Raw genomic sequence first — 25,897 nt, 5'->3', positions numbered from 1 at the left:
ATTAATATATATTTTAATAATAAATATATAATTATGTATTAACATTAATACCTACATATTAATAAACATAGTTAATACATTCTTTAAAGAAGTGGGTGGGATTACTTTTAGTTTATCCATTCGCTGCTGGTGGAATGACTCGTCCAACTCGAGTTTCTTCCAGAAATGGCTATAGACACATTCTCTTCCATCTACACTTGACCCTCTAACACTAGCACTCTATGTTCTATTTCTATTTTATCTACTTGTTTTTTTTATTATTAATTAAAATTCTAACCCTCAAACCGTAGCATTCACTATTTATTTTTTCTATTCTATCTACTTGTTTTCTTTTTATGTATTATAATGTTTTTTTAATTCTATTGTCCTCTTTTATAAGTTGCTAAAAGATTCAATGAATATTGTTACAGTTTTTGCTATGACAACAACTAAAATAAAAATTCTGGATTCTGGAAATCAGTTTCCATTAATGCCACATTGGCTGTTGCATCATCATGCTGCACATGCTAAACATGTTAGAATAAAAAAATAAAGCACATTAGGACTGGAGGACATCTTACCCCATCTCACCGCGCACAGTTGTCATGCCACCTTTTTGTCTTTTGCAGTATGTTCAATGTTGAAGATCTAATGTGTTCATTTCTTTTGTCTTTGTGCACCTAAAGGCTTTTTAAGATGTCTTCATCACTGATTGGTGTTTAGAGCTACTTTCAATCCTGGTCTACATTCACTATGCTGCAAGCAGAGACCCTCCAACTTCTGTGCCTCACATCCACCAGTGGGGTCCCTCTGTTCTCACGAGGCTCCGCAAAGCAGCTTCCCTTTTCCATCATCGGCTCCCTAAATGGTGTCCATATGTTTGGCGCCGGCCATGGGGCTCAGTTAATGAGCTGTGAGACAGATCGAGGGAGCCGTGTGGTCTGGGGGGTCTTTCAGGAGAGCCTGATGCTGATTGCGGTGAGCTGCGGTGGGGGTCCTGCCATCAGTGAGCTGCAGCTGAGCCGCCTGCTGGAGAACGTGTGGAACTGCATGGTCCTGGTCCTGGGACAGGACGAGCTGGCAAACATGCGCAATGTGGAGCGGCTAAAACGGGAGTTGCGTTCATGCTACCGCCTGATTGACCTACTCCTGGAGCGCGTCAGTGACGAACAGGGATTTATGGGAGATCTGACGCAGTGCGCTGACTGTTTGCTTCTCTCCAACTCAGGCTTGCTTCAGGAAGCCCTAGACTCCTTTACACAAGCAGCGGAGAGTGAATTTGGCTGTCTGCTGGTGCACGGCCGTGTGGCACAGGCCACGGAGAAGTGGTGGTCTCGACTGTCGTCCCAGGAAGTTGTTGTGCTCTCAGTCTTGGTGCACTCGCTCTCCGGCGCATCTTCATGTGACTACCCCGTCTTCCTTCCCCAAGGAAGTCCTACCGTCGCAATTCGCTTACTCAGTTTCCAACTACTGCCTGGAGTTCACGTGTGTGTCCTCTGTGGCCCCAAACCCTCTTTATACAAGGCAGAGAATGAGCTTATCGGTCGTTTTTGGTCCACTTTTGTGGAGAACCTGCGTAGCTGTTTGGAGCAGGCCAAACATTCTACTCTTCCCCCGTCTGTTAGCCTTCGCTGGGACATCCAGGCGCTTCTCCTCATCAACCGTGAATCTCGCCGTGCCGTCACCGTCTGCCCTCGGGTTCGCAGTGGCGCTCCTTCGGAGGCTACGCCTCTCCTCTCGTCAGGCAGGCGCTTGGAGCTCCTCCGTCTTTTTTATACGTTTGCCATGACTCGATATTTTAACCCTCAGGAGGCATCAGTTTCGTCAGCCTTGACTACCTCAGAGGATTTCTCTCAGGGTTTTACCCACGTCCCTGTGCAGTGTTACCTTGTCACAGATGAGTGTAAGTGTTATGGCCTGCAGAGTTCCCAACACCAGCTCTTCCTCCTCATGGATCTCTCTGTGCCCACGTTTGCCTTGCGTACTGTGGCTACACAGACTCTCTCAGCGATTACTGCTGCAACTGGTTTTTAGAGCACTGGTTTGGACATGTATGGGTTACTTAACCAGGCACCAGATTCACTGGATTTGCAAAAATGAACAGCTCAAGCATTATTAATAGTAGAGAATAGTTCACATAAAATTAAAACACTGTCATCATTTTTTTACCCTCTTGTCCTTCCAAATCTTCAAAAAATAGTCCATACAATAAAATTTTTCTAAACATCAGTGAATTACATTGAGAGAAAATGGCAAGACATGTTTCCAAATATCTTCTTTTGTCACTGACATGCAGATTCGGAGCGACATGAGGGTGAGTAAATGATGACAGAGCTTTCTGTTCGGGTGAACCATCCCTTTAACTGGTCACTGGCACTGGCATCAGGCTCATGCCTTGTTGTATATTAATCAAAAGAAGACTTTTTGTTAACACTTTATAATAAGGTTCAATTTGAACTAGCAAGGAACTATGTAAGCCATTTATTAATATTACTGTAATGTTATTTCTGCATCTACTAATACAGTTTTATTTTTAAAGGAGATTATAGTATAAATTAAACATTGAACAATACAGCAGATTTATAAATTAACATATGCATACACATGCTGTATGCATAAGGAATAAAAAGGATTATTCATTGTTAGTTAGTGATACCTACTTTATTAACCATGTTAACAAAATTGAATATTATTGTAAAGTGTTTCTAATATTCCTTTACTGTCACTGTTTAAGTACTTAGGAGTTGGATAAAAAAAAAAAATGGATATAAACAAATGTGATTCTAGAAAGTGAATCAAAATATAGACTCAAAAGCACTTAATGACTACTGTATAACTGTTTATGTGTAGCGTTCACACTGTGATACACATACTTTGTTGTGTTGTTATGAAACATTGAATGGAAGTTGTGTTTGGCAATGAGGACCAACATAACATTATTTTTCGAAAGCTGTTTATGTGAATTTTCACTTAATGACACTGGTGAACAAATTCGTTTTATAATATGTTTGAATTTGTTGTGTGAATTTATACATATGCATCTTTAGATTTTTTTTGTTTCCTTATGCTGCAGTTATATTTTCATGTTTCAGCACCAACAATGGAATAAAACCATTCTGTATTATTCTGCATTCATCATAATTATTTCTGAACCACATTTTTTGTTGTTGTAAAAATTAGCAGAAATCTGTGTAACCACGCCCCCTGCTGTCCAATCATATTATGTTCCAAGAACAGAGATCTTTATTTTTGAAACGAGTGGGTGATGGAAAGGAAGTAAACACTTGCAGGTTAAATAAAGAGAGGATATTGGGTGTGAGTTTTGCTGCAATGAACATTGTAATTACACGTTTACACCTTATTTTAAATATAAATAGCACTGTCCTTTACGGCCTGCACAATAGTTAATCTGCAATTGCATGCAACAATTGAGAATCTAAAAAAGGGATAGTGACAAAATAAATTGAATGTGCATGATGTGATGAAAGGAAGCATAGCTGTTTTTACTGGACGCACTTAGGATAGAAGTCCAGTCCTGGGTTTCTGTAAAACATGTAATAATCAGTATGATTGTCAGAAGAGGTGTGTGTTGTTTTTTTATGGGGTATGAAATTTGCAGCAACTAAAGTCCTAGTCCTTGTTATTTGGTTCATAAATAATTATCCATTAACAAATTCAACTTATCATGTCTTGAATAGATAGAAAACAGTTTCCCTGAGTCACTCCTTCAAGTCAAAGGTCAATGCAGTCTGTTCGACACAAAGCTGAAATATCCTTGAAGTATACAGCCAATAAGCTCTATATAAGGCTAAAAAGAATAAAAATAAATATGGCATGTTTTATATCAAGCATTTCTTCATTATCTTTGCTCTAATAAAGGGATAATCCGCGATAAATACCAGTTAAGATCTGTGACATGCCTCAGTTTGCAAAGACAATGTGTTGATAGAAAGGCATTCACAATGGAAGTCTATGGTGCCCCTGACTGTACAGCCTATCCCTTGTCTCGCTGGAAAACTAGCTCGAGTATTAGATCAGACATTATATCACAGTATAGGAGTAGCAGGCATTGGCTTGTATCACTAACTTCATCTGTTGTTATTAATCTTCATTAGCACTCTGAGTGCCTGTTAATGCTTCTAACCACATAATTAGGGAAGTTACAGGTTATCTGTTGCAGTTAAATGAATAGTAAATTCTTACCTCTAAGCTGTCATCATTAGTCTTTGTACAAATGCATATACAATTATAAACACTTTTACTGGAGGGCTACTGTTCACTGTGCCACTGTTTACCTTTTTGTCCCGTTTGAAATGGTATTAATACTATTACAACACATTTAGTTTCTAAAGAACAGTTTTAAAAGTTTTCCTTTGTTGTGACTTAAAGTAATATATGGATTTTGGGGCTATATTTCATCACAGAATCCACATGAATTAATCTTTGGCAGTTGTGCATAAAGGACGAGGGACATGTGCACAATTTCTATAGATTACCTCTTAGGCTTGATGGGCGGTGTGATGAGGAAATGAAAACATCGGGACTAGTTTATTCTTCTCTGTTTTATGCTGAATGTGGTTGGTCACATGTTTCCGCTCCTAAGCATGTGGTACAACTTCATGACATCATTTGCTTGTCACCATCATGCTTTTATGGCTGCAATATCTTATGCTTGAGTTGGGTGCAATTAAATGTGTCACTAGATCAAATTCTTTTGACTAATCATTGAACTCTGTATGAAACAGTTTGCTTGTAATTCAGTCAGCAATGATTCAGATATCTGTTCCTTGAATAAATGTACTGATTCAGCAAGACAATGTACAAACTTAAGTCTTGATGTTAGTACAATTTATGAATTATATTATATACAGTTTTATTTAAGTGAATATATAAATAGATTTATCAAATCATAGCTGTTCAGTGTGATATTTTGTCCACTAATGTCCTATAAAATAATATGTGAAAGATGATATACCGTTGTATCATGCAATTGGCCCAATGGAGGTATCCAATGGTGGCTGAAGGTTTCTTGCGTGTTTGGTCTTTTTAGTGTGCAAAGTTAATTTCTAATCTGACTCCATTTTATTATCTTTTTCTGACTCCACTTTATTATGTCTTTGAAATTAGATTTACTATTTAGTAGGTCACATGCTTACCATTGCTTCAGTTTAGCCACAGTCACCCATGTAACAGCTTAGTTAAAGCTCAAACAATAATCAGAGGTTATCAATAAGTTATCTATAAGTCAAGGATTTAGTTAGAAATCTAGAATCTCACCTGATGTGCCCCATTCTGAATTTAACCCGAGATCTAGTATGCACTTAACCCTGAACGCATATTTGCGGTAGTACGTTATCACTTAATCTACTTGAGAAAATAATGTCAGAATAAGTCTGAATAAAATCCAATGTAACAATTTATTATCAGTCAATTAAAAATATATTATGCCAGTTACGCAGCCAATTCAAAGATATCAAATTTTTAAAGATTCATCTAAGTAAGATGCATACTTGACATTGGGAAAATACATGGAGTGTGTGGACTGGAGTTAACCATTGAAACTTACATCGATCAACTCCTAGACATGATTGTTTGCACCTTTTTGGGGAACAGATGGTAATTGCATGAAACCCACTGGGAAATGTCACACTCTCTACAGCAGTGGTACTCGAACCTCTCTCTATGAAGTACCAGTCTCCAATAATCAACTGATGAGTTGAATCAGGTGTGATAGATGAGGTAGACTTACAAAATTTGCAGTGCTGGAGGTGCTTCATGGAGAGGTACTGTGAGCAGAATATCTCTAAACTTAGATATGAATTAACTTTTTACTTCTTGTATGAAATCAACACCATTGTAAAACATTTAATAATATATCCTGTGATATCTCCTGTTTATCCAACCCCCAGCCCCCTTTCGATAGTCTAATAAGACCAAAGTGGTTGAATAATGAAGAGCATGCTGTCTGGAGCTTCGTGGTCCCTGATCACATGACAACTAATTAGATTTAGCATTTTTTAAAAGTCATTATGCCATTTTATCTAACTGGTCTACTATTTCCAAAAGTTTACCGGTGCCTTTGCAGAACAATTCTTTGAAAGAACACATAACTCTGTAATGTGATCACTGTTCATGAATCTCTTTTGCAAGACACACAGAGCCTCATGGGAGGAGCTGGCGTGCTCTATTCTCAGTTTTTTGGATCAATGGGAGGAGGTTCACTGTGAAGGCAAATTTTACACCGGTTAAAGTTTGGAGCCGCTTCAGACGCTTCACACGGGTTGATCGTTTCTGTCTGTCGTCTCGGTAACCGAGGAGGCTTCCCTTTCCACACTTCTGGTGCGTAATATAGCCACTGTCGGGAGGAGGTACTGGCTATAAAACTTCCCATTTAAAAAGAGGCAGTCATGGAAAAGTAACCAGAGAAACACTGAATGTACTGTTTTTGAGCCCTGTAGAGAGAAAGAGGCGTGGGGAAATAGTGGGGGTCAGCAGTTACTTGTGCTTCTTCTGAAATCTTGAACTATCTGATCTACAGTCCAAAGGTCTTCTAAGGTAGCTCTTTGTAGGGTTTACTACGCGTATAACAGCAAACGTGCGCTGATAACGAAAGTTTAAGAACCCAGTTTTAAGCTCTACCTCTTAATCCGTTAAGTCAACCTGTGGCGCTTTTAACTGTTTATAAAAATGTTATCTAACAGAACCGTGAGTGTTTTGAAATGGGGAAGATGTGAGGCGTTCGCGGCGGTGTACCCCAAGGTTCCAGACCGGGTCCTGAACTTTTCTCCACTGGCTTCCCTTTCTTCTCCCCATAGAAATCTTTCTACATTCCAGGCGGCCCAAAGCGAGGATCTACAACCGAAGATGTCCGAGAACGGAGCGTTACCGCTTCGGGGGAAAGTGCTCACCGTTGACACCATGAACCCCAACGTGAAGAAGGTGGACTACGCGGTCCGCGGACCAATCGTTCAGCGCGCGGTTCAGATCGAGAAGGAGCTAAAAGAGGTACGAGCAGTATTCATTACAACTTCGCCAAAAAAGTGAAGCATTGCGCTGAAGTTTATGATATGCCAGGATGCAAATTCAGCAAACATCCCGTAATTCTCATGCGCACAGTTGGGAAACAAGACATACAAGTAGCATATCAGGGTAACAATTATGCAGGGTGTGTGTTTATTTGACTATCACCCCGCTCTAAAGTGAAAACGTATGTGAGCTGATGAGCTATTGTGAAAATTTACTTTTACAAATTACTTTTGGTTTTACATTGTAGTGTGGTTTCGAAAAGAACAATTTTACTATGTAAAGCAAATTAAATTTACTTGATAAATGTTCTTAACGTGCATGTGCACCGAAACCCTCTCGGAGCATATACATAAGCTATTTATTGTTCATTTAGTTATGGCTACAGACAGCAATCCTAGTTTCTGGGAGTAGTTTTAAACTCTGGGGTCATGTCCACTGATTGTCATAGGAACAGAGAACATCTCTGTTTGTCAAGTCTTTACTTCACTCTTTAAATTGGTGGCTGTATCTAAGTAAACTACTGCACCTTCCACGAACTAACACGCATGGAAATTATAATAGATTTCAAACATCTGTTGCCACACAGTTGCAAAACAACTGCTGAAGCTGGATAATGTTCTTCCAGATCTAACATTTAACACACATTCTCACCAGAAAATCATTGTTTTCAAACCACATTCATCACTTATTTAAAGCTTACAAAAGTTATTTTGGTCATTAGATTTTTTCCAAATGTCTTAATGCTCCTTGTCTCAGAGCCAGACCTTCAATCATAAACCATGAAAATGCATTATAAAAATAATAATTACATTTTAAACCCGTGATAATCTAAAAAAAAGCATGAAATAACCATTTCAGTATTGTGACAATTATTTAATCCAGTTTTATACAAATTATAACTGTCACTCAATAATTTCTATAAATGTGCTCCTATACAAAAGGCATTTGCTCAGATGCAAGGTACTGGCAGTCACAATGACAACATCCACAAACACACACACACACACACACACACACACACACGGTTAGAGACTGCAGGAACAAGTACTGCAAGACCAATAAGTCAACAGACTCAATTAAAGGTGTCAGTGGTAAATAAATTGTGAAAGAGCTCAATCACAACATCCTTCTCTCATTGCTGTAATAAAAACTGTACTTTTTTCAGTACTGCTAACTGTTTTCCAGGAATCTCATGTTATAATAATGCAGCCAAGATGTTTTCTCAGCATAGTGTTTTGGGAGATTTTTTGATCTGGGAAAGAATATGCACTCTGTTTTAGTCTTGGCACCCGCTGTCAGGGGTATTGGTTTTAGGTTTCTGGGAAAGACATGCATGACAAAGGTGGCCTTCACCTAATACTGTACAAATCTTTCTTTGGCTTCCCACAGCTTGCTTCCCCTAATTTACCTGATGCAATCTCTTTCACTCTACAATTCTTTGTCTTTTTGTTTGTCTTTGTCTCTCTCTCAGCAAAGGTTTATTGGTATGTAGAATATTACAATATTGCAAAAGCAAGTATACGTATAGCATCCATGTAGTTACAAATTACATGAACTTACGTCAGAGGTGAGCAACTCAAAAGTCTACTGTCCTGCAAAGTTTAGTTCCAACCCTAATCAAATGCACCTGAAAAATGAAACCAAATTCTTCTGGATTACTTGTAAATTATATGACTCTTTTTAATTCGGATGGAGCTAAACTCTGCAGGACAGTGGACTACGATGCCCAGAGCCACAGAAAGTCCAAACATAATGTTTCCTGAATGTTTCAGGGGCACAGGAGCAGGAGAATGAGTGTGTGATTATACTGTAATGAGATGCAAAGTACACAGTATGTAAATGCTTATTATCAAACAGCGAACACCAAATCATTTGCATTTATTCTTAAGATCGCTATTTGTTCCTGATACTGACAGAGTGATCTTTTGTATAGCTCTTACAGAACATATGGTCTAAGGATTTTATTAACTCAGAATTTAGTTATGATGCTTTTAGTCTAGGGCTTTTAGCTTTGGGTCCATATATGTTAGCATACTCCTAAAAGTGAACTAAATTCATTATAGAATATTGACCGAAAACACTAAATCTTCTTTCCCTGAAAAGAAAATTTCCCTAAAATTTCCTGCAAGTAACTCTTCATTATGTCCTGCTGTTACAATAGGATCTACATGAATAAAGGGGAAAAAAATGACTGCTTTCATTAGAACATTTTGAATAACCTTTCTAAAATAATATCCTCAGCGGGTTTTTGCTGGAGCTGGAACCGAAACTGGTGACTTCCACAAAAAAACACAACAGTACAAAGTTACATCCCAAATGTATTACAGAATAGAGAACAATAGAGAAATGATTATCAATCATAATGTTCAACACATTCCAGAAATGTATATTAGGTATTAGTATTTAGAATATATGTTATGTTATGTTAATTTTTTTTAAGCAGCAGATACCATTACCTCTTTCCTCTGAAGGGTGGGGTGGTGTACACAAAAAATAACAAAAACAGGTGTACAACCAGAAAAAAAGAGAAAAGTCAGCGCACACTATCAATCTTTTTTTTTTTTTTTTTACATTGGAATTTAAAACAGCCTTTTACCCTTACAATTGGTTTATCCTGCACTGGATCTTTAATGCATATTCTGCTGTAAATCTGGAATGTAGATCATCAGTCATATGTTGACTAAATGAATGGCATGCAGTTAATGTGGGGCAAGGGCAGCTGTAATAACAATTGCTTAGTGAAATCTGACCCACTGTCCCTCATGTTTCACACTGAAAAAGTCTGTGTGACTCAGTTTTACAGGTCTGAAACCTCCTTCCAGCACAAACTATCTACCCTCTGTTTAAACAGGATTAAAGGTTGTCTTTCCTTAAGGGGCGGTAGACGCACAGCTACCTCTGATTGGCTGCCATTTACAATTATCTCCGCTTTGCGACCAATAGTTTAAGGGTTGGGAAATAATGCTTTTGGTATTTTTTGGGGGAGGTGGGAGTTTCTGGTAGATCTATTGGACAGAGAATCAGTCTCGCCCTAGTGAGAAACAGATGTGCCGCTTGAAATCTAGTCCCGTCCGTACCAACTCCTGGGAGCGCTGCTGTTGTTTGTTGAATTCCAGACAGCTGGAGCCTGAGGAACAAGATGACATGTGAGAGAATGAAAGAGCCATAATAAAGTGCACGTACAATTTCAGCACTAAGCCTTTGTTTTGTATCCCACACATAGCATGTGGAACACTTTTGCAAGAATGGTTTTTATGAAACAACAAAAATATTGGCATGTACTGCTTGCCTTTTGTTAAGATGTTAAGGCGTGATACAAGTTAAACACGCAGTGACAAGCACACTCTTTATTCAGGCTGACTGAATCCATTTAGTTTAAATGAATTATAAATTATTATTTATGTGTTAATGTGATCCCCGTCCATTGTACAGTTTAAGCAAATATGAAAAATTATGAAAATAAATTTCTCACAGCAATCGAAAGGTTGCTTCTTTTCATACACTGTTTGTGTGTACAGTGTGTCGTGGAGCTACCAGTTGTTAATATAATAACGTATTTTGAGCTTATTCCTTGAATTCCCCAAATACTTACTGTATTTTTCGGACTATAAGTCGCACCTGAGTATAAGTCGCATCAGTTCAAAAATAGGTCACGATGAGGAAAAAAACATATATAAGTCGCACTGGACTATAAATCGCATTTATTTAGAACCAAGAACCGAGAGAAAACATTACCGTCTACAGTTTTCAGTGTAGACTACAGGAGCAATGAGCAGCATAGAGTCCCCTCTCGCAGCTGGAGACGGTAATGTTTTCTCTTGGTTCATTTCTCTTGGTTCATGTCAAATTAATTTTGATAAATAAGTCGCACCTGCCTATAAGTCGCAGGACCAGCCAAACTATGAAAAAAAGTGTGACTTATAGTCCAGAAAATACAGTACAGTACTTCCCTGAAGTAGGGTGATGGCGTCCCTTCAAGAAGCTACTATATCAATACCTCAAACTCACATGAACACACTGTTCTTTAGCAGACTTCTCCACTGTACGCTGGTCTCACACAGGATCTTTAATACTAACTCAGAGTATTACAGCCTCAGCCCAACACTATTGCTGTCTTTGCGGTGGTCTTTTTAGTGTAGAATCTTTAGTATTTCTGTTCCTCCGCTGTGTAGCAGACACCACACCCAAGATGCTCGTTTCAGGAATGAAAGTTTTATTCACGGCCGGGAGCCCACTGGTCACAACAACCAAAAGAGAGACTCCCTGAACAGAAGGATACATGAACATTTATACCTTGTTGTTGAGTAAAAATCAATGTCACTCAAATCTTCTTCACTATAATTGGTTTGACTGATCTGGTCATTGGTTTGTCATTCTACTGTTTTAAGCACTTTTTGGCCAAGTAAAGATTATTTAATCATAGAGGCAGAGAGTCTTTGATCTAAGCATCCTTAGTATGAACTTTTAAGAACATTTTAGGTTGATCGTACCCTTTTGACTCTTTCTGAGGCCATTACATAAAATATTTCCATCACAAATTCAAAGGACAAATTTACAAACTATATATATGTTTTAGAAAGAGAAAAACATGTTTTCAAATGTTAATGTTGGGGGTTTTAAAGGGCGAGTTTACCATTAAAAAATGGTAAAAAAAAAAAAAATGGTCCCTTTTTCTTTTGTGGAACACAAAATAAAATATTTTTAAGAAAGTTGGAAAATCAGTTTTGGCAACCATTATTCTCTTTCTTTTTGATTTTTAAGTGAACTGTATTCTATAGCTCTACATAATTTGTGTTGTTGGTGTTGCTGAGATTTGTGCTTGCCTATTGATAAATGACAGGATTATCAGCTGACATCTGGGTTTTGTTAGGATTTTTGAAGTGTATTCACTTCGTACAATCTGCTTACGTGCCAGTTTAGTTCTCTTTTCCTTATTTGTGGTTTCCTTGTTTCTTGTACATTTGTTATTATATTATTAAAATGCTGCATTTGAATGCGACTCTTTGATAGTTTCCGAGTTTTCGGCGTTACATCTAGAAGTCTGACTGTCTAGAAGTCTGATACATTGTATAACGTGCTATGAGATTGGATTCAGGGAGCACATTCCTGCTGATCTTGTGAGGACCTGCTCTGGCTGTAAGAGTTCATATTCCTAACACGTTTAAATGGGAAGGGTTTTGACCACTTCACATTGAAAAGTTGCAAGAACAGCCTATTAGCATCGTCTCGAGGGTGTGTGATAGTCTCTCTCTTACAGATAATGAGAAATTAATGCATTCACACATTTGTTACTTCTACACTTCATAACTGCAATAGCGGAGTAATTGGCTGATTTACCAAAGAACTCTTATCAAATACCAATAGAGAGTTCAAAAGGCAGCTGAGGAATGCTGACTAGCTCATAACTCCCTTTGCTGGCTACACAATTCAGACAATGATTATAAATCTTCATATTGAGAACTGTGACTTATTGCAGACACTGGTTCCTTGGCAGATATAAAAACTTTACAGGGGGCACATATGGGGTAAAGCCCTGTCTCCATTTAATTTCATCACTGTAGGAGCAACAGTTGAGATACTTGAAGAGATATAATTGATGTCTCTTTCCTATGGTGATGTCTTTATTCCACACATTCACATTCAGTGTTTGAACACACATTCATTCCATGTGTCTGATCATTGAAACCTTTTATCATTTCCTTAACCAAGTAATACATGTCACAAAAAAAGTTAAACAACAGTATCTTGAACAGCATATCTGAAAAAAACAAGGTGTTTGTGTGTTCCAATCAGCATGCAGCAAGAGCGACGGGGGTTGTTTGTGAGGCTTCAGCTGCACAGTCTAAGTGATTTTGAAATGTATACAGAAAGAATGGGACACAGAAGGGGACTGGGTGAACCCCTGCCGTCAGCAGTACCACTGACCCTTGCCGCTTGTTTGTTTACCAGATAAGACACGTAAACAGCATTTTAACCCTCTGCTGATCAGATGATTTCAGAGGTTGTAAAAATTACAAAAATCATCTTGCACAATTGAGGAGGATCTGCTATTTCTTTTTTTAAGCAATCAGATTTAAGGATTTTTCTGGTGAATGATAAAACCTGTGAAAAAAAGTTCCCTTACGCTTAGGGCCAGATTTACTAAACAGGAAAATTAGTGCGAGATCGCAATACCAAAACAGCGCAGATGGTCGTGGCAATTACTGCAGGTTATTTACTGACAACGCACTCATCAAAGAACTCAGATGCAACATCTCATTTACATATCGACCAATGGGATGTAGCATACCAAGCACAGTGCAAATTAGCATAGTCACAAAGCAGAGCCAGATAAACATCAAGTGTGTGTTATCTACTTAAGACACAGGCGGGGGGCATTAAATAATGGTGCACATACCAGTATTTGACATTAGTAAATCGCATTGCGTGATTCATTTTAATACTGTCCTCCCATAAATTTTGTATTTTAAAGGGTAACTCCTACAAATACATTTTCAATAAAGGTCAGGCGCAAAAATTACTTTGTCCATGCCTTTTCATTGCTGATTCTTCACTGAGTAATTCTTCATCTTGAGTAAATCCTGATTCCAAAAGACAGTTTGTGCTGATGCAAGCTCTGGCCCTCAGGGTCTGTGAGAATGTTTATCTGTCTCCAGCCAGGTGCGACTCTGGGTCATGAGAACCTTACAAACCAAAAGGTTTTTAAAGTTTTACAACTGATTTGAAGACTAGTATATAAGTGAAGTGACAAAACACTGCTTTGGGAATTCAGTAGCCAGAAGACCCCCACAGAGTATATAGCATCCACTACATCAGGGGTTCTTAAAGTTAGGGGTTCTCAAAGCCATCAGTAGAAAAAGAAAAGAAATAAAACCATAAGCAGCCAAAGAACGTAACTTAGAATGGGAGATGGATCAGTTTGTGAAGGAGAAGAGAAAAGCCGTAGATGAAGTCTCACAGACCCATAGAGGTGCTGGTCATTCAAAAGCTAAATGTAGAAAATACGAATGAGGAATATCTTGCTCTCAGCTTCACTCACCGTGTCTATACCAGACGCTACAGTTGTCACTTTGCAGGTCGCCGTGATTTTGCCAAGTAAGACATGTTCCTGGATCAACATCTTTAGATGGTCCTTGATCAACGTTATTGTCAAAAATATAGACTTAACCCAATCCTTATCCCTATACTGTACCTAACCCTACCCATAATTTATTCCTAAAATCAGTGGGAAAAGATAGCTGATTAACAAGGGTGTAGAAGCACCTAACCTTGATTGTAATCCTAAACAGATATTCCCTTTAAACTTTTATTCTGTCCAGTTGGAGGATTACAAACATTTAAATTTTTGAGCATGTTTTAGATTGCATTGTTTTCATTTGTCAACCGCCTTCTCAAACCAAGTTGCATGAGTTTTGTGTGAGTTTTGTGTGTTTGGAATGACTTGAAAGTCTGGTTTTTTACTCTATTACAGGGGGTCAAGAAGCCTTTTGAAGAGGTCATTAAAGCAAACATCGGAGATGCTCACGCTATGGGCCAACGCCCAATCACATTTTTCCGACAGGTATGTGATTTCTCTTCTTTTGCTGACTAAGAGTCTCAATGAATGATCTACTCCTTCATTGACGTTTCCAGACACTTTCAGGTCCACTGCGCTTTCAGCTGTTCCATGCATTAACCAAAGTCAGCAGTTTCTGATGAACCGATTTGTACATAGCCAAGGTTTTAGTTTTTTTTTTTTTTGTAGCCTGATAAGTTTCTTGTTTTCTCTAGGTGATGGCGTTGTGCACTTACCCACAGCTGCTTGATGACAACAAGTTTCCAGAAGATGCCAAAAATCGAGCAAGGCGTATTTTGCAATCATGTGGAGGAAACAGCATTGGTATGTGATGTGTGTGTATAATGAGAGTTTGCATGAAATATCAAATATCAACAGTCTCCAATAATTATCTCCAATATTTTTTTTAAATAATTATCACACATGCAGATGATCTCATATAATGTGTAAGACTATGTGAAATATCACAACCTTTGGATAAGCATTTTGTTTAAAAGCACACATATATAAAGTTAACATGAAATGACAGCCTATTTTATTTCTGTAATGTGATACATTTATGAGAGAAAATAGATATTTCTTTGAGGAAAAAAATGTTGAGAGGTTCTAGCTTTTATCCAGTGGTCTCTTTTGGAAAGGAAAGCTAAAGGCCTTGGTTATGTCTTCTGAAAAGTAAAGTTGTTTCCAAATATTGTGCACAGTTCACTGAGGTATAATTTACAGTAAGGCTATGAAATATGTATTAATAAAGTAAATATGGTCAGTTTTAATCAAAAACCTTAAGGGATAGTTCGTTCAAAAAAGAAAATTGTCATCAAGTTTACAAAAGAAGAAGAAGGGGGAAAAAGTCTCACAGTGTCACTGTTTTTCATACAATAAGAACCTGCAGGATCCAGTTTTGTTTTGGACCCCATTGACTTTCAGCTGGTTTTACCTGTTGACACAAAACTGTTATCTTTTGTGTTGCACAGAAGAAGAAAAAAAGTGCTGATCAGTTACAGGATATACATGTTTATATGCACATTTTAACCAAAAGTCTTAATTATAAACTAAACTCTAACTACTAATTGTTAACTCCTGGTGTTACCCAGTGTCAAGATGTCACTGATTAAAGATTTCAGTCGCTGTCACTGAAGTTTTTAGGCTATATAGTTTTGTGAAGAGCTATTTTCATATTCACACCTCCCTTGGCTCTGTTCCGTCTCTCAGGTGCGTACACAAGCAGTCAGGGCATTGATTGTGTGAGACACGATGTTGCAAACTACATACAGCGTCGTGACGGCGGTATTCCGTCTGATCCTGATAACATCTACCTCACGACGGGAGCCAGTGACGGCATTGTGGTACGTCAGGCAAACACAAACACACTTCTATGTACACTGAACTTGTATACTCCGAGTCATCCAGTATGCAATTAAAGAAACAGCCCACCAGTTTCCTGCTCTGCTATATCCAGTATACCTATTAGTTCTTATTAGTATAGAAAAAAACATTTATCTTTTATTTAGCTTTATATATTATTCACTTAATGTAATTTAATTATCACACTTAAGATTGTTACATTAAAAAAGTCCCATAGTCTTACACTCTTAAACAACCAATGAGAAACCACATGACAAGACCCCCAAAACAGCATTATGCAACTATTGTAGAAATGTAATCTTGTTTCTTATGGTCTTCTTGTGTCTTATTCTCTCTTGTTGTCGTTTAGACCATACTAAAGCTGTTGACCGCTGGGGAGGGTCGTACACGGACGGGGGTCATGATCTCGATTCCTCAGTACCCTCTGTACTCCGCATCTTTAGCAGAGCTGGGGGCTGTTCAGATCAATTACTACTTGAATGAGGAGAAGTGCTGGAGTCTAGACATTAGTGAGCTACAGCGCTCTCTACAGGCAGCCAGGGAGCATTGCAACCCCCGTGTACTGTGCATCATCAACCCTGGCAACCCCACTGGTGAGCCATTACACATTATAATATACTCAAATAGAAAACAGGTGTTTTAATAGTTCACAGTTTTAGTTTTCACTACATTTTTGTAACCTTGGAGAGCATACGACTCTTAATTAAAATTTTATTTTTGCATGGTATAATAAGGTTGTTTTCTGAATTATTTCTCTTTGAAACTATTTCTTTGCATTCTGTCTTTCAATAGGTCAGGTACAAAGCAGACAATGTATCGAAGATGTAATCCGATTTGCAGCCAAAGAAAACCTCTTTCTAATGGCTGACGAGGTAAGTTAAAGTGTGGGGTTTACACCATGTTATATCATTTTATGAAATCTGTATTCCCATCAAGTGCACCCCTAGCATCAGCATCTCCAGGCAGAGAAGGCTTAACATTCATAGAAGGGTTAAAGACGATATTCCCTTAAAAAAACACTAAATATTTATCAAACTCTTTCGGTTTCATAGGTATATCAGGATAATGTGTATGCGGAGGGCTGTGAGTTTCACTCCTTCAAGAAAGTGCTGTTTGAGATGGGTCCAGAGTATTCAAGCAAACTTGAGCTGGCATCATTCCACTCCACGTCTAAGTGCTACATGGGAGAGTGAGTACAAGTCTATCACGCTGTCATGTCAGATAAAAATGCACAGACTTGGTATGGAGCGACATCTGACCCTGCTGAAATAAACGATACGTGATATGTTAATGGTTTGAATTCACCCGGTCCATACAATGTACTTGGTTTTCTAACATTCATAAACAAACTCTTTCAGATGTGGTTTTCGAGGGGGATACCTGGAGGTTATCAACATGGACCCAGAGGTGAAGGCTCAGCTTACCAAGCTGGTCTCAGTGCGTTTGTGCCCGCCTGTACCCGGACAAGCCCTCATGGATCTGGTGGTCAACTCCCCTCAGCCTGGAGAACCCTCCTACCAAACCTTCATCAAGGTGCCTTCCTCTGTCAATGTTGCTGAATTTTTACCACAGCAAGCAGACAAACTAGCATGGTGGTGTACGACTCTGGTTATGAAAAAAAAAAAAAAAAAAAAAAAAAAAAAAAATATATATATATATATATATATATATATATATATATATATATATATATATATATATATATATATATATACACACATACATACAACACACACACTATGGTCAAAAACCATAAGGCAGCATCATAAGTGTTTTTAACATTAATAATTACTAGTTTTTTTTTTTTTTGCACCGAATAAGAATACATTTTTGCATATTCATGTGCATTTTTCATGATTTATTCATGTGATGCTGAAGACTAGAGTACCTGAATGGCTGCTGAGAATTAAGTTAATAAGAATAAATAACATTTGAAAATAGTCAAATAAAAAAAAAGTTATTAAGTTTTGTAATGATAAGTGCACAAGTAGATGATGACAGGGTTTTCATTAATAAGCAATCTATCATTGTAAATATGAAAGAAAAGATGGTCAGTTGCTCGGTTCCTTTGTCTGTATTCAGTTAAGAACTTTGAGATAGCTTTTAAATGCTGTACAGTGTTTCCTCTGTTTCTACAAGAAAGGCTGGGAGCTCCCAATTAGCTGTGTTTAATGCAATTAACCACATTGGCTAGTATCCCAGTCTTCTTCCCTTTTTTTAGTCCTCTTCCTCTGTCTCGTGTAGGAAAGAACAGCTGTTCTGAGTGCCTTGGCTGAAAAAGCCAAACTGACCGAAGAGATTCTGAATACAGTGCCTGGCATCAGCTGTAACCCTGTGCAGGGAGCCATGTACTCTTTTCCCCGTATCACCCTACCTGAGCGTGCCATCAACGAAGCCAAGGTCAGTTTGTGTCATGTGTTCTTTATGTCTTCTTGGCCTGATTAAGTTGCTTCATGGCTCTGTGTGTGTGAATACAGGCAAAGGGCCAGGCTCCAGACATGTTCTACTGCATGAAACTTCTGGAGGAGACCGGGATCTGTCTCGTTCCTGGCAGTGGTTTTGGTCAACGAGAAGGCACTTATCACTTCAGGTGTGTGTGTGTCCTCAAGAGTTTTGAACTTTCTTCTCATGGTTTGTGAAAGAAATTGCGAACACACAACATATGGATAGATGACATGACATCTCAAGCAGTGACATCAGTGTCCTGCAGTGCTATATTTAATCTAAAACAGTTTTAAGCTAAATTTTCTAGTTCTTGTGATGAAACTGAAGTCACAATAGATCTTTTTTCCCTGTATTGTGACAGATCTGTGTGAAATGGATTAAACGTATAGCAGGAATAAATTATCCTTTGATTGTTGTTTGGTTTGAGACTGAGAGGTTTCACTGGACAAGTTATGTCAAAAGAAAAAAAGTACAAATGAAACTTATAGGTATAACTGTATCTTTCTTTAATAAACAGATTTTTATTTCATGCCGAGTTACCGACTTTATTATGCATGCTATTAGGCTCTTATTAATTGAGAAATTGTAGTTCATGAAGTATTGGGCTGATAAAAAAATACAAAATAAAAATGGTATATTTGTAGATGAATTTGTAGAAAATAAATTAAATGTATTTATATATGCATACGTGCTGTTTTAATAAGCAAATAATTTTTTTTTGCAAATAGTCCAAACATTTTAATTGATATATTAAATGCTAAATGCAATATTTGCTAAAAGAAACTCAACTTTGTTTTCTTTGTTTCACCAGGATGACCATCCTTCCTCCGACAGACAAGCTCAAGATTATGCTCAACAAACTGAAGGAATTCCATCAGAAATTCACCCAGCAGTATTCTTGACCCAGTTCAACTCGAACAGTCACAGCCCTTCTATCACAACTAAAAATCTTCACTTAATGTTTGGTCAGAATGTGGCCAAATAATCACTTGAGCCTTGATGAACACTAATCTGCACCTTTGCCTTGTTGTTAAAGATTAATGGACATACCATAAACCTATAATTATGCACTTGATAGTACTCTTTTAACATGCAGTGGGTAGAAATGGCAAGACTTGATTTCTGATTGCACAAAACTTTTACAAAACGATGAATAAAAAAAAAAAAAAAAAAACGGCCCTGAACAAGTCCAGATCTTCTCGATGTGGTATGGTGTATGATGTATGTTAGTATGATGCGTGTGTAGCAAAATGAAAATAATGGGCATTGACCTGATTTTGCACTTTTCCCTTCAGTGCTTTGTGGCCATTTAAGTTTTTAATGCATTCATGAATCAATGTATGCTACAATATTGCTGTATGTGTAAATAACAAAGTGATTATATGGCAGATATAATACAACATGGATTAACATTTTTTTTTTTGTGCGTGTGCTGTTTTAAGGGTTAGAGACATTTTTTCTTCCACAAACTCCTCACCACTAGAGGACACACCACCACAGAATTCACACTTGATCATGTTTTGAATTGAAGCCTTGTTTTGTAACACCTCTGTCTCTCTCCCACACACAAAGACACACTACTGAGAGGGCCAACTGCTTCATTCTTTGATGGTGTCATTTTGTTAATGAGTTAAGAGACATAATGGGATGAGATGAGCTTTGAGAACTTCACATCTCAGAACTTTGAAAAGCTAATTGTCCCTCATCAGAGAAATGTTCTGATTATAAGTGCTGCATTGATATTCCACAGCCATTTTAATCCAGTGTTTCCAAACAAAAATGTATGTTTGTGCATATGTGTGTGTGCAAAATATATATATATGACAAATATTCTTTTACGCTCAGCAAAACTGAAAAAGTTAAATATTACAATTTAAAAAAATCTGTTTATTTTTGAATTTATGTAATTGTTTGCTGCGATGGCAGCAGGCATTATTTTTGTGTTCAGTTTTATAATATTTCTTAAGATCTATTTCTAATAAGCTATGCTCTTAAAAATAAAGGTGCTTCACGATGCCATAGAATAACCTTTTTGTCTAATTGGTTCCATAAAGAACCTTTAACATCAGCACAAAAGGTTCTTTGTGGAACCAAAAATTGAGATTCAACAAATAAAAAAACGATGCAATACAGATAAACAAATGATTAGGGCTGCAACTAACGATTATTTTGATAATCGATTAATCTGTCGATTATTTTTACGATTAATCGATTAATCGGTTTATGTACTTATATTTTAGTTTTTTCCATTTTTTCCCCAAGTAAATTACTAATAAAGGGTCTTTATCATTCAGCATAGATTTTTAAGAGATTTTAACCATTTTGCATTGTCATATCCTCATCAAAAATATACCTGGAGTTGTTTTATTATGTTAGTAATCCTTTGTAGAACTCTTCTGCAATCAAAACACTGACCCATACTCTAGCAAAATTCACAAGGAGATTTCAAATATTGTTTTCACCATGGCAGTCCTTAGAGCTCCTAAAGTAGTTTAACATCCCAAACAAAGCTTAAGGAATCTTTGAGAACATATTTTCACGAAGTATAAGGATAAAACAGAATAAAATTGCAGTGCATTGTATTTTATTATTTACTGGGAAAAAGCTTTATAGCTTATGCTGTGAAATTGTAAACAATCCTTCGAAAAAAAGTGCCAATGGCATGAAACCTGAATGGAACTCACAATTTAAAGTAAAATCCATCAGAAGGTTGTCCAGAAAAAAAAAAATTGGGACACACAAAAAACCTGCTGTGTGAAAAAGAGCAGTGAATACTTAGAAAAGAAGTGCATTTGAAATATACTCAAACATTTACCTCTCTCATTCAGTCATAATTAGGCTGCAAGTCTGAATTATGAACTGGTAAACGACAAACTGATCACATAACATGTTTGTAAAGCTTTAAATGTTAACTGTTAAAAAGCAATGTTATCAGCTTTTACGACTAAACATTTGCAAACAACCTTGTACTGGAGAATCTGCACAAATAAAATTATTAGGGGCCGTTCACATATCGCACCTAAACGCGTGGAAAACGCTAGTCGCGCCGCTTTCTCCTTCTTTCCAAAGCGCTCGGGCAGAAGCGCCCCTGAAGCGTCTGCCTTTGCTAAGCAACCATGACGTGCTCTCTCCATGACGTGCCCTCTCCTTGAAGACCCGCAAATGTCAGCAAAGGATAAATGGATGCGGTGTGGACGCGCCTGGAAAATCGGGCGCATCGCACCGCGTGCGTGTCGCGACCGCGTCGCTTCCATTATGAGAAGATATGCATACTGCGCGCCTACATAGGAAATAACGAACTTGAGCACGCAAAAGACACGATATGTGAACGGCCCCTTAAACAGTTCAGTAGTGCAGAGTTTACAGGTTACTCTTCATTTTGAAGGCTCAAAGTAAAGTACTCCCACTTCCCGCTGAATGCTGCAGAGACGCTGTTCGGGAAGCACGTGACATAAAACGAGGCCAGCTATTGGCTATTCGCTACTTCACCTGCTGTACTGGCTGAGTAAAACCTCCGGTGGCTCATTACTGCCACACTTTGGTCACCGCAGATTTGAAATATGCACGAAATGAGCCGCTTATGGCAAATAAAATTTATTTAACGACGAATCGATTACTAAATTAGTTGACAACTATTTTAATAATCGATTTTAATCGATTAAATCGATTCGTTGTTTCAGCTCTACAAATGATAAAGCTTGGCTTATTGAATATCAGATGCCTTTCTACAAAAAACAATTTTTTTTAAATAATATGATCACTGATCATAATCTAGATGTGCTCTGTTTGACAGAAACCTGATGATTACATTGTTTTAAGTCCACCCCCCAAGATTACTGTTATAAACATGAGCCGCATCCAGAAGGCAAAGAGGGAGGCGCTGCTTCAATTTATAACAATGTTTTATTGTATACAGTATACTGTATACAGGACCACTCACGGTGACCTGCGGGAACCTGGGGGTAGGACAGACTAGGTGAGAGAAAAGGAGATGGAAGGATGAGGAGCGACAGAGATGAGAGAGGAGAAAAAAATAAAAATAAATTACAGTTCCCAGACGCACTGCCGCTTGGCCCTCCACCAGCTGGGTGATCTCCTCCACGGTGCCTGGTGGTGGCACTGGACGGCCCCCGGTGTACGGCACGACACTCCTCACTCCAGCCCACCGACTCGAGTGTCCCTGGCGCCCGACTGCTACGCCTGCTCGTTGGCACCGCGGGTTAACCCCAGCGGTGAGGAATCTTCGGCAGCGTGGCCCTCCTTCCTCCTGGGCTTCGGCACCAATGTAACAATAAAACCTTCACAATCACCGGGAAGAAGGAGGCGGGAACCGGCGGACAATCAAACTTTAATTACAAAATAAACAACAAACAGCGCTGCAGTCCCTCACGGACAACTGCCGCGCACAAACAAAATCAAAACACAAAATAAAGTCCAGGCCTGGTCCTCTCTCGTCCTTCACTGTCGTCGCTCCACTTTTGTATCCTTCTATCTCCTCCATGGGATTCGAGACCGGTGAGTGTCGCAGGTGTCATTCATTTCCAATCACTCCACCGGCCTCACTCCTTTCCCACAGCTCTTGGCCCCGCCCCACTCATCACAAACTGCTTTGTAAGTTATCTTCCTGATGTATCCGAATTCCTTAGCATATCCGAAACCTCAGAACAACTTGATGATGTAACAAAAACTATGGACTCTCTCTTTTCTAGCATTTTAAATACAGTTGCTCCTTTATGCTTACGCAAGGTTAAGCAGAAAGGTTAAGGAAAACAGTCTGACACCATGGTATAATGTGCATACTCGCACACTAAAGAGAGCAGCCAGAAAATTAAGCGCAGCTGGAGGAAAACAAAACTAGAGGTATTTCATATTGCTTGGTGGGAAAGTAACCTATCCTACAGAAAAGCATTTAAAACTGCTAGATCTGATTACTTTTCTTCTCTTTTAGAAGAAAACAAACATAACCCCAGGTATTTATTTAATACAGTGGCTAAATTAACGAAAAATAAAGCCTCAACAAGTGTTGACATTTCCCAGCATCACAGCAGTAATGACTTTATGAACTACTTTACTTCTAAAATCGATACTATAAGAGATAAAATTGTAACCATTCAGCTGTCAGCTACAGTATCGCATCAGACAGTGCACTATTGATCCCCTGAGGAACATTTCCACTCATTCTCTACTATAGGAGAGGACGAATTGTATAAGCTTGTTAAATATCCTCAAAATTATATTCCTTTTTAGAGAAAAATGGTATCTGTGAGGATTTCCAGTCAGAATTTAGACTGTATCATAGTACTGAGACTGCTCTCCTTAGAGTTACAAATGACCTGCTCTTATCATCTGATCGTCGTTGTATCTCTCTATTAGTGCTATTGGATCTTAGTGCTGCGTTTGACACTATTGATAACAACATTCTTTTGCATAGACTAGAACACTTTGTTGGCATTAATGGATGTGCATTAGCATGGTTTACATTATACTTATATGACCGCCATAAATTCGTAGCAGTGAATGAAGAGGTATCATATTGATCACAAGTGCAGTATGAAGTACCTCAAGGCTCAGTACTAGGGCCGCTACTCTTCACGCTTTACATGTTACCCTTGGGAGATATCATCAGGAAACATGGTGTTAGCTTTCACTGTTATGCTGATGATACTCAGCTCTATATTTCTTTGCAGCCCGGTGAAACACACCAATTTGAAAAGCGAATTAAATGCATAGTCAATATAAAAAACTGGATGATGAGTAATTTCTTACTGCTAAATTCTGAAAAAACAGGTGTTAATTATAGGACCTTAAACTCTGTGTGTAATAACCTAGAACACTGTCTAAGACTTGATGGCTGCACTGTAAAGTCTTCGTCATCAGTTAGGAACCTAGGTGTGCTATTTGATAGCAATCTTTCCTTAGAAAGCCACGTTTCTAGCATTTATAAAACTGCATTATTCAATCTCAAAAATATATCTGAATTACGTTTTATGCTCTCAATGTCAAATACAGAAATGATAATCCATGCATTTATGACCTGATGGTTAGATTTGTGTAATGCTTTATTAGGTGGTTGTTCTGCAAACTCCAGGTAGTCCGAAATGCAGCAGAAAAAGTTCTTAGTAGAACCAGGAAGTATGACCATATTAGCCCGGTCCTGTCAACACTGCACTGGCTCCCTATCAAACATTGTATAGATTTTTTAATATTGCTTATTACTTATAAAGCCCTGAATGGTTTTGCACCTCCGCTGCATTCTTAGAACTCAGGCAATTTGATAATACCTAGAATATCAAAATCAACTGCGGGCGGCAGATCCTTTTCCTATTTGGCATCTAAACTCTGGAAAAACCTACCTAACATTGTTCGGGAAGCAGACACACTCTTTCAGTTTAAATCTATATTAAAGACTAATCTCTTTAACCTGGCTTACACATAACACACTAATATGCTTCTAAATATCCAAATCTGTTAAATAATTTTTAGGTTGCATTAATTAGGTAAACCCGAACCGGGAACACTTCCCATTACAACCGATGTACTTTCTACATCATTAGAAGAATGGCATCTACGCTAATATTAGTCTGTTTCTCTCTTATTCCGAGGTCACCGTAGCCACCAGATCCAGTCTGTATCCAGATCAGAGGGTCACTGCAGTCACCCGGATCCAGTATGTATCCAGACCAGATGGTAGATCGGCACCTAAAAGGACCTCTACAGCCCTGAAAGACAGCAGAGACCAGGACAACAAGAGCCCCAGATACAGATCCCCTGTAAAGACCTTGTCTCAGACAACCACCAGGACAAGACCACAGGAAACAGATGATTCTTCTGCACAACCTGACTTTGCTGCAGCCTGGAATTGAACTGCTGGTTTTGTCTGGTCAGAGGAGAACTGGCCCCCCAACTGAGTCTGGTTTCTCCCAAGGTTTTTTCTCCGTTCTGTCACCAATGGAGTTTTGGTTCCTTGCCGCTGTCGTCTCTGGCTTGCTTAGTTGGGGTCACTTCATCTACAGCGATATCGTTGATTTGATTGCAAATGAATACACAGACACTATTTAAACTGGACAAAGATGACATCACTGAATTCAGTGATGAACTGCCTTTAACTATCAATTTGCATTATTGACACACTGTTTTCCTAATGAATATTGTTCAGTTGCTTTGACGCAATCTATTTTGTTTAAAGCGATATATAAATAAAGCTGACTTGACTTGACTTGAATAAATTACATTTTTAAATAAATTGAAATACATAAAAGGTATTTAGAATTGCAATAAAATTTATCAACAATACTGCTTAAAAAAATTCACATACATTCTGCCAAGATGAGCATAAGAGGCATCTATCAAAAACTTTATATAACTGCAAATATTCCAAACATTTGACTGACTGATTGTAATGTATAAACGTAGAGGAATAATTCCAGAAACAAAAGAAGAAGACAGATGTGAATTAGGGATATCACAATGCTAAACAGTGTGCAACATTAGGTTCTGGAGAGAGAAAAAAAGAGATATTGGTAGAACATT

General features: G+C 38.2%; 2 protein-coding genes and 2 long non-coding RNA genes across 8 annotated transcripts; 2 read left to right on the top strand and 2 right to left on the bottom strand.

Moving 5' to 3' along the window:
• The first annotated feature begins 520 nt into the window (after window positions 1-520).
• fuz (fuzzy planar cell polarity protein) lies at window positions 521-2,331 on the top strand. The gene has a single exon (XM_026206806.1). The coding sequence runs from the start codon at window positions 733-735 to the stop codon at window positions 2,011-2,013; it is 1,281 nt and encodes a 426-aa protein (XP_026062591.1). The 5' UTR covers window positions 521-732; the 3' UTR covers window positions 2,014-2,331.
• A 129-nt stretch (window positions 2,332-2,460) lies between these two features.
• Window positions 2,461-18,241, bottom strand: LOC113045998 (uncharacterized). Its single transcript, XR_003276047.1, has 3 exons — window positions 18,108-18,241; window positions 15,929-15,930; window positions 2,461-2,472 (listed from the first exon to the last, which is right to left on the bottom strand). It is a non-coding gene; the product is annotated as an uncharacterized LOC113045998 (long non-coding RNA).
• On the top strand, window positions 6,169-19,783 carry gpt (glutamic--pyruvic transaminase). Of its 5 annotated transcripts, none has more exons than XM_026206798.1 (12): window positions 6,169-6,318; window positions 6,795-6,984; window positions 14,477-14,566; window positions 14,776-14,884; window positions 15,770-15,903; window positions 16,272-16,515; window positions 16,715-16,794; window positions 16,975-17,111; window positions 17,281-17,455; window positions 18,167-18,322; window positions 18,400-18,512; window positions 19,179-19,783. In XM_026206798.1, exons 2-12 carry the CDS (start codon window positions 6,844-6,846, stop codon window positions 19,267-19,269), a joined length of 1,470 nt encoding a protein of 489 aa, XP_026062583.1. In that variant the 5' UTR covers window positions 6,169-6,318; window positions 6,795-6,843; the 3' UTR covers window positions 19,270-19,783. The 5 variants fall into 5 exon arrangements, with proteins under 5 accessions (XP_026062583.1, XP_026062585.1, XP_026062582.1 ...); XM_026206800.1 differs by having other exon boundaries at window positions 6,187-6,318; window positions 6,814-6,984; XM_026206797.1 differs by having other exon boundaries at window positions 6,199-6,318; window positions 6,681-6,984.
• LOC113045999 (uncharacterized) lies at window positions 9,925-11,659 on the bottom strand. Its single transcript, XR_003276048.1, has 2 exons — window positions 11,003-11,659; window positions 9,925-10,132 (listed from the first exon to the last, which is right to left on the bottom strand). It is a non-coding gene; the product is annotated as an uncharacterized LOC113045999 (long non-coding RNA).
• Window positions 19,784-25,897: the final 6,114 nt, after the last annotated feature.

This window comes from Carassius auratus, chromosome 27 (genome assembly GCF_003368295.1).
Source record: "Carassius auratus strain Wakin chromosome 27, ASM336829v1, whole genome shotgun sequence".
NCBI lineage: Eukaryota > Metazoa > Chordata > Actinopteri > Cypriniformes > Cyprinidae > Carassius > Carassius auratus.
Note: the sequence above shows the minus strand (reverse complement) of the source record. Positions and strands in the feature narration are given on the sequence as shown.

What these genes read in the sequence shown, in the direction of transcription:
- gpt (XM_026206796.1), top strand. Translation starts at nt 6,667, where the DNA reads ATGTTATCTAACAGAACCGTGAGTGTTTTGAAATGGGGAAGATGTGAG. An exon ending in TCGAGAAGGAGCTAAAAGAG is followed by an intron (nt 6,985 to 14,476) that starts GTACGAGCAGTA and finishes ACTCTATTACAG; the next exon opens with GGGGTCAAGAAGCCTTTTGA. An exon ending in CAACCCTGGCAACCCCACTG is followed by an intron (nt 16,516 to 16,714) that starts GTGAGCCATTAC and finishes GTCTTTCAATAG; the next exon opens with GTCAGGTACAAAGCAGACAA.
- fuz (XM_026206806.1), top strand. Translation starts at nt 733, where the DNA reads ATGCTGCAAGCAGAGACCCTCCAACTTCTGTGCCTCACATCCACCAGT.